Raw genomic sequence first — 14476 nt, 5'->3', positions numbered from 1 at the left:
TCTTTGACTGTCAGGCAACATTTACACAGCCCCCACCCATTCACAACCATTTAATTCCATTGTCTGCTTAAAGCCATGAGATGAAAAAAGGAAAGTACCGAGGAATAAGGGCATTTAAGTAATGTCCTTTAGGTAATGAAATCTGCCACCCTTATTTGGTCATAGCAATGTGGTCAGCTCGTAACTGCCTTCTGAAATCACCAAATCACATCCGATGATAGCATGAATAGAAAAAGTGATCAAACCTTTGAGTGAACTAAACTAAAGAGAATATATTTTTAAAGTAGAAGCAATATCTTGTAAACATTTTGTAAATATTTGGCTAGACTACTGATGACTTTTGAGCATTTGAATATTATTTCTTCCAGAAAAACAAAACAAAGGAACGAGAGTATTCAAATATCCACTATCTTACAGATAAAGCAAAAAACAAAAGATATCCTGCACCATCTCGAGCTTTTTCAACGTAAGTAATTCTGTTTGTAGTAGATTGAGGAAATTCTGTCAAAGCATTTTGCAGATTGTAGCTTGCATTTTCCACGAGTTTTCACATTTGTACAGCATAGTTCAACTGAAAGTCACGTTAGCACAAGAAAAATTTCTCCCTTCACCACCAAAGCTCAGCAGAAGTGTGCACCACAAAATGTACCATAGAAATTTACCAAAGCTCCTAAGACAGCAACATCCAAACCCATGATCACTACTGTTTAAAAGGACAAGGGCAGGAGATTCGTGGGAACACCATTACGTGCAGGTTCACCTCCAAGTCACGGACCATGCTGACTTGAAATATATTACAGTTCTTCTGTGTTGAGTCAAAATCTTCGGATTCCTGGATGAATTGAAGCTTTATTGTACAGTGAATACAGTGAAAAGTTTACAAGTTGCCACATTATGGCATGATCTTCAGTATAAAGGTATAGATTTCAAGAACAAATTCATAGGAAAAGAATTCAAAAAGTAATTAGTAAGTTTGCAGATGACACCAAAATTGGAGGTGTAGTGGACAGCGAAGAAGGTTACCTCAGATTACAACAGGATCTTGAGCAGATGGGCCAATGGGCTGAGGAGTGGCAGATGGAGTTTAATTCAGATAAATGTGAGGTGCTGCATCTTAGAAAAGCAAATCTTAGCAGGACTTATACACTTGATGGCAAGATCCTTGGGAGTGTTGCTGAACAAAGAGACCTTGGAGTACAGGCTCATAGTTCCTTGAAAGTAGAGTCTCGGGTAGATAGGATAGCGAAGAGGGCGTTTGGTATGCTTTTCTTTATTGGTCAGGGTATTGACTATAGGAGTTGGGAGATAATGTTGCGCTGTACAGGACATAGGTTAGGCCACTTTTGGAATATTGTGTGCAGTTCTAGTCTCCTTCCTCTCTGAAAGATGTTGTGAAAATTGAAAGGGGTCAGAAAAGATTTACAAAGATGTTGCCAGGGTTGGAGAATTTGAACGATCGGAAAAGGCTGAATCGGCTGGGGCTGTTTTCCCTGGAGCATCAGAAGCTGAGGGGTTACACTTAGAGATTTATAAAATCATAAGGGGCATGAATAGAGTAAATAGATAAAGTCATTTCCTTGGGGTGGGAGAGTCCAGAACTAGAGGACATAGGTTTAGACTGAGAGGGGAAAGATATAAAAGGGACTTAAGGAGCACCTTTTTAAACAGAGGGTGGTACGTGTATGGAATAAGCTGCCAGAGGAAGTGGTGGAGGCTGGTACAATTACAGCGTTTAAAACGCATATGGATAGGAAAAGTTTAGAGGGATATGGGTTAAATGCTGGCAAATGGGATTAGATTAGGTTAGGATATCTGGTTGGCATGGGCAAGTTGAACTGAAGGGTTTGTTTCTATGCTGTACATCTGACTCGTATGACGCTAAAGAAATAAAATGTTCAGAATAACCGTCTTTCCAGCCCACTCTACATAGCACATAACCTCCAGTAATTGAAAGAAAGACAGACTTCCACTGTCTTGCTGCTGTCTGCACAGGATGTAGGAGTTGCCTCACTTTATGCACCATCTCGTCAACATTGGGCACACCTCACTGATACTGTTGATCCCGCATTTGTCCCACAACCGAGAGTCCCTGGCTCTGCTGCTGCCTTGATGACGCCAGGACTCCCCACTCCTGGCATAAACATGCTGCAGCTGCTGCCACACCAGTGCCAGGAAACCCTGCTCTGAGCCTACTGCCACCAGGAGTTCATGGCTCCACTGTAAGCCAGGCCACCAAGAGGCCCCACTTCGGCTGCCGATGTCACCGCCATCTTGAAGAGTCCACTGCTATCTCTGATCATTGGAAGAACTTTGTTGCCATTGTCAGTGCTTGGAGGATATCCATGCTGTCGCTGTCTCCAGTACCCAGGAGAATCTGCGTCACCACTCTGCACATGGCCTGCTCTCACTGCCACACCAATGCTGTCGACCCACCTGCCACAGGGAAAAAAAATAAGCAGAAGCAAATGGTGGCACAGTGGTTAGCACTACTGCCTCCCAGTGCCAGAGACCTGGGTTCAATCCCGACTCGGGCGTCTCTGTGTGGAGTTTGCACATTCTCCCTGTGTCTGCATGGGTTTCCTCCAGGTGCTCCGGTTTCCTCCCACAGTCCAAAAATGTGCAGGTCAGGTGAATTGGCCATGCTAAATTGCCCGTAGTGTTAGGTGAAGGGGTAAATATAGGAGAATGGGTCTGGGTGGGTTACGCTTCGGTGGGTCAGTGTGGACTTGTTGGGATGAAGGACCTGTTTCCACACTGTAGGGAATCTAATCTAAAAGGAAAAAAAAGAGAAAGCAGATGGGAGCCCCAGGCAAGAGCTTACATGCAACCCTGCTACTTTGCCATCATCTTGAACTTGTATCAGTGTTGGCCTGGCCAGTCTTGCGTGATTGAATAAAACAAAAATGTGGACTTCACGTGCAAATTACATCCAACAGACATTAAATCCATGATCATTTATGACACTAAGAAACACTATCCAGCAGTTGACCCCATCCACAAAACTGGCCGTATCTCACCCAGATTACACTAATAGACATGTTAAAAGCTTTTGAATGTATATATTTTTATTAACTTAATCAGAAATGGACTGGTGCATGTCACTATAAGTGGCAAATGGTTCACTGTATATTTTTGTCATTTCAGTAATTTATGATCAGCTTCATCACAATTAGTTAACCAGACAATTTTATAAAGCTTTATTTTTCACGATCAACCCAATTTCAGTTGTACAGTTGGTTCTGTCATAACGCAGTAATTCTGTTCTCGTGCAATCCTGTGTTATAAGAAAATTAGCTAGTAGCAGCACCATTTAAACTAATAAGACTGAAATCATGTTATAACCAATACATGCTTTAAAAGTTAGCACTTTAGAAAGTGTCCCCAATTTATCAATTGCGTTACAGCAAATTTGCATTAATAAGATATGTTATAGCAGAATGACCTGTATTAATCAAAATACTTAGCATTTAAATTAATCAATAAATATTTTTAAGACTTTTTATAAATTAAGTTCTAAAACTCTACCCAATTTGTGTTGAGTTACTACAGATCTTACATTTGTTAATATGGAAATTGGGAATAGTTGAGGAAATGATACTCTTTATCATTATCCCAGTTGTTTGCAAAATTTTAACTTAAACTGTGGACGCAATTTGCAAAGTAAAACCTACTCACTGGACTGGGAAGTACTGTAGGATATCCCTTATATGCAAAGTTTAAGAGGGGATTCAAACAGATTACCAACTCTTACAAAGTTCAGACTCCTGACTTTGTGAACTTTTATATAATAATGTCACTCAGTGTGAGATCTAGGTTTTGGATTTTGTTAATTGGCAGGGCTGCAAAATGACATTTTAATGGCTCACCAGAACCAGAAGCAATAAAATGGAGTAGGACATGCTGGCAGTTTACATAAATATTAGAACATTACAGTGCAATACAGGCCCTTCGGCCCCTGACATTCCGCCAACTTGTAGAACCAATCTGAAGCCCATCTATCCTACACTATTCCATTTTCATCCATATGTTTATCCAATGACTATTTAAATTCCCTTGAAGTTGGCGAGTTTACGACTGTTGCAGGCAGTGCGTTCCACGCCACTACTACTGAGTAAAGAAACTACCTCTGACTTGTGTCCTATATCTATCACCCCTCAATTTAAAGCTATGTCCACTCGTGCTTGCTATCACCATCCAAGGAAAAAGGCACTCATTATCCACCCTACCTAACCCTCTGATTATCTTGTATGTCTCCATTAAGTCACCTCTCAACTTTCTCTCGAACAAAAACAACCTCATGTCTCTCTGCTTTCATCATAAAACCTTCCCTCCATACCAGGCAACATCTTAATAAATCTCCTCTAAACCTTTTCCAAAACTTCCACGTCCTTCCTATAATGCAGTGACCAGAACTGTATGCAATACTGCACCAGAGTTTCATACAGCTGCAGCATGGCCTCATGGCTCTGAAACTCAATTCCTCTGCCAATGAAAACCTGACAGGTACATACTTACCAAGGGCATGCAGTAGCTGTTCCTTGAATAAGCTCCACATTTCAATTGTGCCCATCCCCTGCAGTTTCCTTCCCCATCCTATGCATCCTAAATCTTGCCTAATCGCATTATAATTACCTTTCCCCCAGCAATAACTCTTACCCTGCATTTTTTTTACCTATTCTTTTCCATCGCTAAAGTAAACATAACCTATTGTGGTCACTACCACCAAAGTGCTCACCTCCCTCCAAACCTAACACCTGATCAGGTTCATTACCTAGTACCAAATCCAATGTGGCCTCGTGCCTTGTTAGCTTTTCTACATACTGTGTCAGGAAACCTTCCTGTGCACGTTGGACAAAAACTGACCGTGGGCGACACGGTGGCACAGTGGTTAGCACTGCTGTCTCACAGCGCCTGAGACCCGGGTTCAATTCCCGACTCAGGCGACTGACTGTGTGGAGTTTGCACGTTCTCCCCGTGTCTGCGTGGGTTTCCTCCGGGTGCTCCGGTTTCCTCCCACAGTCCAAAGATGTGCGGGTCAGGTGAATTGGCCATGCTAAATTGCCCGTAGTGTTAGGTAAGGGGTAAATGTAAGGTATGGGTGGGTTGCGCTTCGGCGGGTCAGTGTGGACTTGTTGGGCCGAAGGGCCTGTTTCCACACTGTAAGTAATCTAATCTAATCTAAAGTACTTGGAAAGTTAAAATCCCCCAGAAAAACTACCCTGTTACACTCGCCTCCTATCCAGAATAATATTTGCTATCCTTTCCTCTATATCTCTGGAAATATGTGGAGGCCTATAGAAAACTCCCAACAGGGTGACCTCTCCTTTCCTGTTTCTAATCTCAGCCCATACTACCTCAGTAGACAAGTCTTCAAATGTCCTTTCTGCCACTGTACTACTGTCCTTGACTAACAATGCCACACTTCCCCCTGTTTTACTATCCTCTCTGTTCTTACTGAAACTTTAAATCCCAGAACCTGCAACAACCATTCCTGCCCCTGCTCTATCCATGTCTCCAAAATGGCCACAATATTGAAGTCCTAGGTGCCAACCCATGCTGCAACTTCACCTACCTTATTCTGGATGCTTCTGGCATTGAAGTAAACGCACTTCAAACCCCCTTCCTGCTTGTTGGTGAACTCTTGTGACCTTGAAACCATATTTCTAACCTCCCTACACTCAACCTCCTGGACACTGGAGCTACAATTTAGGTTCCCAGCCCCTTGCTAAATTAGTGTGAACTCTCCTGAATAGCATTTGCAAATTCTACACCCCCCCCCTCCCCACCCCAACCAGCATACTGGTACCCCTCTGGTACTAAAACAGTTTGTTGGGCATGTAAGGAGAAAGCTGATAATGAAGCCAGTCAGTTATTCAACTGGTTTCATGGATATCATGTAAAACCAAAGAAAATGGGAGCAGGAATAGTCGACCCTGATCTGCCATTCAGTAAGGCCATATCTGATTTGATTGTAGTCTTGCCTCCACTTTCTTACCTGGCACTCCTCCTAACACTTGACAAACATCTGTGCAATGAGCAGATCTGCTAATTACTGTTCACTGACGTATTCAGCAACACAAAGGACCCCCACCAGCTTTATGTCAAGGGTCTGGTTTCCAGGTGAAGTGCTTTGGTCTGACCTCTGCTGTAAGGTTAGTGCAAATACTGTGGCTTGCTCTAACAAGTTTTACAGTGACCTGCTGTCCATACTCAGGAGGCTAGAGGACCCAATGGTGCAAGAAAAAAGGGTGTTTTTTTTTTTCAGTCATAAGATGTGAACCCAGAATTTATTGCTGTTCCTTAATTACATTTGAAAAGGCCACCACCTTGAACCACTGCAGTCCACGGTGTAGGTATGCCCACTGTACTCATGATAAAGGAGGTCCATGATTTTTACTCTGCAGCAATGATGGAACAGCAATATAGTTCCGAGTCATGGTGGTATGTAGCTTGGAGGAGAACTTGATGTGATTGCAGCACCTCTAGACCTACAACATGTACAGCAAATACAGCAGGAACCACTGAGAAGGGAACGGCGCTCCTTAAAAACGGAAGTAGAGGGTTGCCAACCCACTAGGGGATTTTCCAGAGTATGCTCTCGCCATCACCTGAACCAAACCTGAGGTAACCCAGGTTTGAAATTGAGGTAACTCAGGTTTGACATTGAGGTGATATGGGCCAGGTGCTGGCAGGTGGGAATAGATTGGGTTGGGCTATCTGGTCCGCATGGACAGGTTGGACCGAAGGGTCTGTTTCCATGCTGTACATCTCTGACTCAGGTTTGACAGTGAGGTGACCCAGGTTTGACATTGAGGTGGTCATAATGTGAAACAAAGAAAAGGGATGCTGGATCTGAAACAAACAAAAAACAAGTTGCTGGAGAAACTTGGGTCCAGCAGCGTCCATGAATAGAAAACAGAGTCAACATTTCAGGACCAGTGACCGTTCTTTGGAATTGTATTGCAGAATTATATTGCTGCCTTCAGCACAAGGATGAGGATATTGCTACCAGTGGCCACAAAAGTCACAGTATTCAACCTGTATGGCTGGATCTATCTAAGCTGGGAAAGGTGATCAATCCAACAGTCCTTCTGCATGTTTGTGTGCGAAGAGGAGAATAAGCTGTTCTCAGCATCAGCAGAGAGAAGCCATTGAGAGGACCAACGGCTTAGCTAGTTTAGGATTTCTAATGTTTCTCGTGACTTGACTACATGTACCTGGCTTTGCTGCAGAATTCACAAAGGAGAGGGGTATAGGAACTGAGGGCTACACCTCAAGCCATGTGTAATTTAATACATGACAGTTCATAGGGTGTTCAAACAGGAGGGACCCCTGTCAGCCTGCAAAAAACATCACCCAAGGCATGGTTACTTCTTGCCTGTGATAAAATACCAGAGGAAATGGGTAGGTGATATGCAGCGTAGAACCCATACATACAATATCCTCACAAAGACAAAGAATATTTGAATTACAGAATCTGACATTTTTCAAATGCAACCACATTAAAAGACTTCAGATCTAAAGTTTTCTCACCATTTACTTTGCTCATTGCTTCCCAAATGTGTAATGGTTTATTTGATGAGGAAGTGCCGGTGTTGGACGAGGCTGGACAAAATCCGAGGCACATGACACCAAGTTATAGTCCAACAGGTTTATTTGAAATCACAAGCTTTGTCAGGACTTCACCTGATGAGGGAGCAATGCTCTGAAAGCTTGTGATTTCAAATAAAATTGTTGGATTATAACCTGGTATCATGTGACTTCTGTCATGGTTCATTTAAGTGTACATGTTAATTTTGTACTTTATAATGAATCATTCAATTGTGGAACCACAGCCCCAAGGAAATATTCTGTCACTGTCAAGTGTACAAAAGATGCAAATGATTTCCAAACCCTCAGTGCTCGTGTTGAGCAATTTATAGATACATTCATGCGAAGTTGCAGAGTTACAAGTCGTCATTTTTTTTTCCCTTTCCTAAAGGTTAAAAGAAACCTCCTGTCTGTATGAAAATTTAAACATCAAAAGTCCGAAATCATCGGGAAGTAGCAACACAAAGAGATAAAAGCACCAAGGGTAGAGAGGTTGTATGTATAATAAGTATACTAACAATACAAGTTACTTAAAAACTTTGTTTGTAATGCACACGCTCCTATATTTTTATATGCCACTATTTTGTAAGTGTTTTCACCCACATTGTTGTGAAATGTTCCTTCTGAAGTACATTCATATCTTGGATGCTTTCTTCTGACCTAAACACCCTACTGTCTCTATTTCACTTGTTTTTGGTGTAACCATTATAGACCTTACCTCCTTGTTTTTTTTAAAGCAGTTCTTTCACTGTACCTTTCCCTTCTGCATTACATCATACCCAGTTACATCTCTCTGCCTTAATTGCAATACTTTCCTGCTGAATTCCAGTGTTGTCTCTATTCTGTTTTTTTCCCTGACCTCTGCAACTGGGTAGTACTCTAATATTCAGCATGAATTAGTCCAAGCAATCTCCAAAACTATACTGCTTTTCTCACTCCTAGCATTCATGCAGTTGCCTGCCATTCTCACTGATGGGAGAAAGTGAGGACTGCAGATGCTGGAGATCAGAGCTGAAAAATGTGTTGCTGGAAAAGCGCAGCAGGTCAGGCAGCATCAAAGGAACAGGAGAATCGACGTTTTGGGCATAAGCCCTTCTTCAGGAATGAGGAGGGTGTGCCAAACAGGCTAAGATAAAAGGTAGGGAGGAGAGACTTGGGGGGAGGGGCGTTGGGAATGCGATAGGTGGAAGGGGGTAGGTTAAGGTGAGGGTGATAGGCCGGAGAGATCCTGCAATCTTCTTCCCGACCTCTCCGGCCTATCACCCTCACCTTAACCTCCTTCCACCTATTGCATTCCCAACGCCCCTCCCCCAAGTTCCTCCTCCCTAGCTTTTATCTTGGCCTGCTTGGCACACCCTCCTCATTCTCACTGATGGCCAATTTCTCCAGCTCTCTTCACATTTTCTCTCTCCTTTTGATACACCCCAACTAAGTCTGGCACGAGTTCTGCCTCCCAACTTGATTCAGTGGGACTATTGTTCCCTCTGCACTAAAGTGTAGAATGCCTGTTTCTTCAAACAAAGGTTTTATCAACTCATGGCTGGAGGTGAGCATCAACAAGATGACCTGATTTGAGACCTGCTTTGTTGCTGTTGATGTGCTCTCCCTATAACTTGACCTGCCACTGTGTAGATCTCCACTTCCAGAAGCAGAAATCAATGCATTGGCACATGATCAACATATACGGAATCTTTGGATGGCTGGATGACCACACAGCTTAAAGGGGACATTGCTGTTAACTCTTACCCTTTTATCATGCCTCACTGCCTGATTATTTAGCCCACCATCCAGACCACGATAGACAGCAGTCCTCAGATTGTATTATGTCTGTGTCCTTATGCCACCAGATCTTCATTTGTGCAACCCGTCCTTTACTATTCCTACCAATCCTCTTAAAATCCTTTAAGTTTCTCATTGTCTACAACCCTACTTAAATCTCTTCCCCTGGAACTCAATTTCTACACACACATGCTGTTTCTTTCCAATCAAACTTAATTTTTCTGCATGCATTACTGTCTATTCTTTCATTAGGAACAGATAAAGCAAATAGTTAACCGTGCCTTTCATGTAAACTGCCGCCTTCTGGATGTCACAATTTCATAACTCCTCAAATCTTTACAATCTGAATCATTTCCTCACTCCAAACAGAGTTCCTCTGACTTACTTCAACTCCCACCACATCCATCTTCTCTTTACCTTACTGCTTACACTGCACTACTCTCAAACAATCCCCTGATACTGCTCTCTCACTTCCTCAGGGAATATTTTAGAAACCTCTTTATTCTCCTGTAATTTGAATTTTTGCGGCCGCCACTCCCCTCTTAACCAATTGTAATGTTTCTTTTCCCAACTTGGGTTTGAAGGTACTTTGAGGATAAATAAATACTAAATATCACTTTGCAAATTTTTAAGTTATTTTTGATATCAACCTTTGTGTTATAAATAAGCTTTGAGCTGCTTTTGCATTTATGTAGCAAACTTTATGATTACTAATCAGATTTATTTGTATAGTGATGAAGGATTAAGTCATAAGATTTTGCAATTCTATTTAATAAATGTTTCTGCCATCTCATTTCCCTGCCACACCTTTTAAACGTGAGCAGTAACAAGAATGATCCTGTCACCTTTAATATTCCATTTTTGCTCTCTCTAGAATTACTTTGGTTTACGTCAAGCTGCTGCCTGCATTTGTAATGAGAATTGCTGTGTCCTAGCTTGCCTGTGGATCTCTATGCAGTGCAATTCTACAAACCAAATGTCTACAGAAAACTGCCTTTCAGAGAGACTGTTTAATTTATGAATAAGACATTTTAAAAATTACACTTTTTGTCAAGCTTGTATTTATATATTACTTTAAGTGCCTCTTCTTGAAAATGATAAATAATGAAGTTTAATTTTAAGATTTCATGACTATTCAAATACATTGCATGCATTAAGAAAAAACCAAATATTTGACCTAGAAATCTGTAAGTCCATTAATTTCATCATCTGCTGCACTGCATGTTTTCAAGATGGAAAAAAAAGATAAATTATGATGACAAGAAGTTAAACTATGACAACTACGTTTTGCAAATGTGTTTTTGTATCTAACCATAAAACAAGCTGCACTGGTGGCACTGCCCAGCTTAACAGCAATTCAGATGCTAAAGGAGCCGATTGCCTCAGCAACAGTACCACCAGCAGGAATCATGTGGTACTGCAACAAGAGAAAGTTTAAATCTATTATAATTGTTATTCATAATTGTTTTGCATTGCAGTGAGATTGTAACAATTTTGTAAATTTTAAAGTTGAGGAACATTTGAGATTCTGTTATATTGGGATTTGCCCAAGCTTTCACTAGCACAACTCGTTGCACATTATAACATTTGATAGAATGGCACTTCTATTGTATTTGAAGTTAGTGGATATATCCGCTAGCCAAAGACACAGGTTTGTATGTTTTTCTTTAAAATTTAAGTGTTGATCACGTCATTAATAAGGCATTGTGCGGAAAACAACAATTTTCTTAAAAGGCATTTTTTACATAATAAAATAGATCCCTCAAAGCAAAATTAGTATGAACGATGGGTTCACTAATAGTTGTGATATATTTTTAGTGTTGACAATATGGTGATAATTGCCTCAAAGTCAGTGGGATGCTGTCTTAAGCCACTAGTTATCAGAATTCACCTTTTATATATGTTAATATTTATTACTTATGCTAGTATTTGTTAAACAGTAGATTCTAACCTGCAGAAATAGAATATTTTGGAGAATGATGGAAGGGGGGAAAAACAATTCATTAATAAGTTGACCTTAAAACTACTTCTTCTGATTGTGGCTGATTATTAGCCGATTTGGGTTCAGCTGTGTCTTTTGGTGAGAATGGTTTCTGTATTTCAGCTAAAACAGTGTTTTGCTTTCAAGATTAGTATTTCAGAAAATAAATTGTGTTTTATATGGGCACTGTCTGAGAAGCAGAGAACCCCTTTGGTGCCCTTACAATGTTGTTAGAGTCTCTCTCGCTCACTTCCAGCTAACATCTCTTTATACTGTTCATGGGGAATTATAATGAGATGTCTCAGGAGCATGCAAAACCTAGTAAAATTATATTGAGACCAGTTTATAAACAGACCTGCCTGTTATTCCTCCAAGTTTAAACTTCAAACCGTATTTCTGTTTCTAAATGAACTTAACGTTTATGGAATTTTGAACTTACAAGCATTGCAAGAACTCTGTAGCTCAATGAATGTAATGGAACAAATGTATTCTTCCAAATTTTTTTTTAATTTTTAGGAAAGATTTGGAGGGATATGGACCAAATGCAGGCAGGTACGACTGGTTTAGTTTGGGATTGTGGTCAGCATGGACTATTTGAATCAAAGGGTCTGTTTCCATGCAGTATGATTCTATGTATAAAAGACTGCATATTAATACTGATACCCCTATTATAAAATCGAAAAATGGCAATCCCATAATTCATTTAATTTTAAATAATCACACTTCCCAAGTATTTCGTTTGTTTGTGCCTTTAGGTACATCTCAGTTTCTGGACATCCTAAATCATTTTTAAATATCAAGTGTATGTCTTTAACACATTTCAGGTCACTAAGTCAGAATTCATATTTATAAACACATTTTTCAGAGTTGCTGCAAAGAGAAATAAAGTTTAGATGATAGAAGTGATACAAAAGCAAAGTTTTGCAAATAGAGAACAGCTAAAGCTGAAAACTCTAGATACAGGCACCATCCATGGACACAATTTTTGTTTCTTCAGTCTCCTTGGCTACTGGATCATGAAATCCTTTGTATCTAACCTTGCCTGTCCTCCACCCTTCTCCTTTTGTTTTTCCTGCCCTACCCTTTTCTACTGGCTTTAAAAATTCTTCCATTTCTTCTACTTTCCCATTCTGATGAAAGATCACTGACATTGTTTATTCAGTTTCAACATTTGTAATACTTGAATTCGCAGCTGCATTTAAGAAATTCTTCACATGTTTGACTGGGCTCTATCCTGCTCTCAAATGCATGTTGAAATAGAACAATCAAATGAACTCTGTTATAGTTGAGAGCTTGCTTCTCGTACCTACTGCAAACCTACCTCCTCTGTTACTCCCACAGTCCCATGCAGTATATGATTGGCCTAACAGCAACCTTGTAAACAGGGTCCTGAAACATGTGTACACCACAAACCTGCTGGTGAAATAGAGTGCATTGCAGCCATCCTGTGGAATAAAGTTACTCTAACCCAATCATTTCTCATTGTATTTAATGCAACGTATGAAAGGCATTAAGGCAATCAATTTTGCTCCTGAAAAATGCTCAATCTATTTTGATTTAATTCAAACCTTTAAGTAACAGGTGAAGTTTGCTGTTTCATGCTACTACTGTGAGGTAGCAGTGTGTGGTGTTCACCATTAGTAGAACATTTCCTTTGTTTGATGGCAGTGCTCTGTCCAGCAGACAAATGAGTCATGTGATCCATGAATTTCAGTATTGATGTGATGCCAGGAATGTAAATTGTATAGTCTGAAAACTGGATTGCTATGTCAAACAGCATATCACTTTGGCTGTTTGCAACAAGCAATATACTGACTGCACTAATGCTTTCAAAACTTGCAACACAATGACCAGCATCAAATGTAATTCTGAAACTGGACATAATTTACTGGAATAACTATGAAAAATCATGCTGACAACCAGTTTAGGATTGTCAGTCAGGTATGCTTAATGATGCATGTGCATGCACTGAAAGCTACACATGTGAAGAGTCCTGTTCTTTGCCGACAGAAAGGACATTTACATGCAATATGGCTATTTCACCTCAACAAATTAAATTTCAACCATTACTGGTTCATTTTTCAATGAAATTCCCTGACTAATCAACCAACCTGCCTGGTTTATAATTATGAAATAGCCTGGTGGTTCACTGTCAATCATCATTAGTTGATGCAATCTCCATGGCAATGCCTCCACCAGTTAGAGTCCACTTGCCAAACGATCAGTGCCTTCTGCATTTAATTCAAATGTTAATTTCCACTCTTTCTCCCCCCGCCCCCCCCCCCCCCCTCCACCTCCGCCAAAACAATTAAAATCTGTTTGATTTGTTATAATATTTGATATCTTGATGACTCATATGTTGCATTGGTGGATTGAAGCTGTGTTCTTCCCCACAAGAAATATTCTTTTTGTATCAAGTGCTTTCTGATGGATATCCATGCATTTCTTAAATCAACCTTGCCTACTTTCTTTATCCTTTTCCATGCCTCCGTATTATAATGTGGCAATTAGAACAGGGCACAGTAATTCACAACAGAAGATTTGCTAGTTTTTAGTCCCTTAAACACCTTCAATACTTTTCTATATTCTAATATTGATTATCGGAAGTTCCAGACTTGTACTGACCTGTTATTCCAACTATTTATTTTAGCAACTCTCCTCCCTTTTCATATACTTCTAACAGCTATTATAATCTATTATACTTTATAGCTGGTTTACTCATTCCACTTTTTCCCTTTTTATGAAATTTAGCTTTTTTTTTAAAAGACTTTCCCATATTTCCCATCATACTTTTTAATCTATTTAACCAAATTACTCTTAGCCAGATCTCAATACTCCTGTAATTGGCTTTCATTAAATTCAAGATTATTGTTTGGAACTGGAGTATATTGCTTGCAAATTTAATACAGCGTTCATTTGTAATATGATCCCTTCTTTCCCATCTGCTCTTATAGTATGACATTGCTAGTTAAACTGCCTCAATGCACAATATTTAGCCTTATTCCCACTTGGCTCCACAATGTGTTGCTCTAGGAATCTATGAATGTGTTCTACATGCTCAGCTTGCAAATGATCTATGCAAATTTAATTTGTCCAGTGTACATGAAATTCAAGCCTGCCACAATT

General features: G+C 40.2%; 1 protein-coding gene across 3 annotated transcripts in view; it reads left to right on the top strand.

Moving 5' to 3' along the window:
* The window catches only part of ptpn11b (protein tyrosine phosphatase non-receptor type 11b), a 132327-nt gene extending 120617 nt beyond the window's left edge, over window positions 1-11710 (top strand). For 2 of the 3 annotated variants that reach the window (XM_060852439.1, XM_060852441.1), the window contains exons 14-16: window positions 369-466; window positions 7982-8082; window positions 10244-11710. In XM_060852439.1, coding sequence (XP_060708422.1) covers window positions 369-466; window positions 7982-8063 — 180 coding nt within the window. In that variant the 3' untranslated portion in view covers window positions 8064-8082; window positions 10244-11710. Of the gene's footprint in view, window positions 1-368; window positions 467-7981; window positions 8086-10243 lie in introns of all 3 variants that reach the window. The other variant, XM_060852440.1, reaches the window with a different exon arrangement.
* The last annotated feature ends 2766 nt before the right edge of the window (window positions 11711-14476 follow it).

This window comes from Hemiscyllium ocellatum, chromosome 37 (assembly GCF_020745735.1).
Source record: "Hemiscyllium ocellatum isolate sHemOce1 chromosome 37, sHemOce1.pat.X.cur, whole genome shotgun sequence".
NCBI lineage: Eukaryota > Metazoa > Chordata > Chondrichthyes > Orectolobiformes > Hemiscylliidae > Hemiscyllium > Hemiscyllium ocellatum.
Note: the sequence above shows the minus strand (reverse complement) of the source record. Positions and strands in the feature narration are given on the sequence as shown.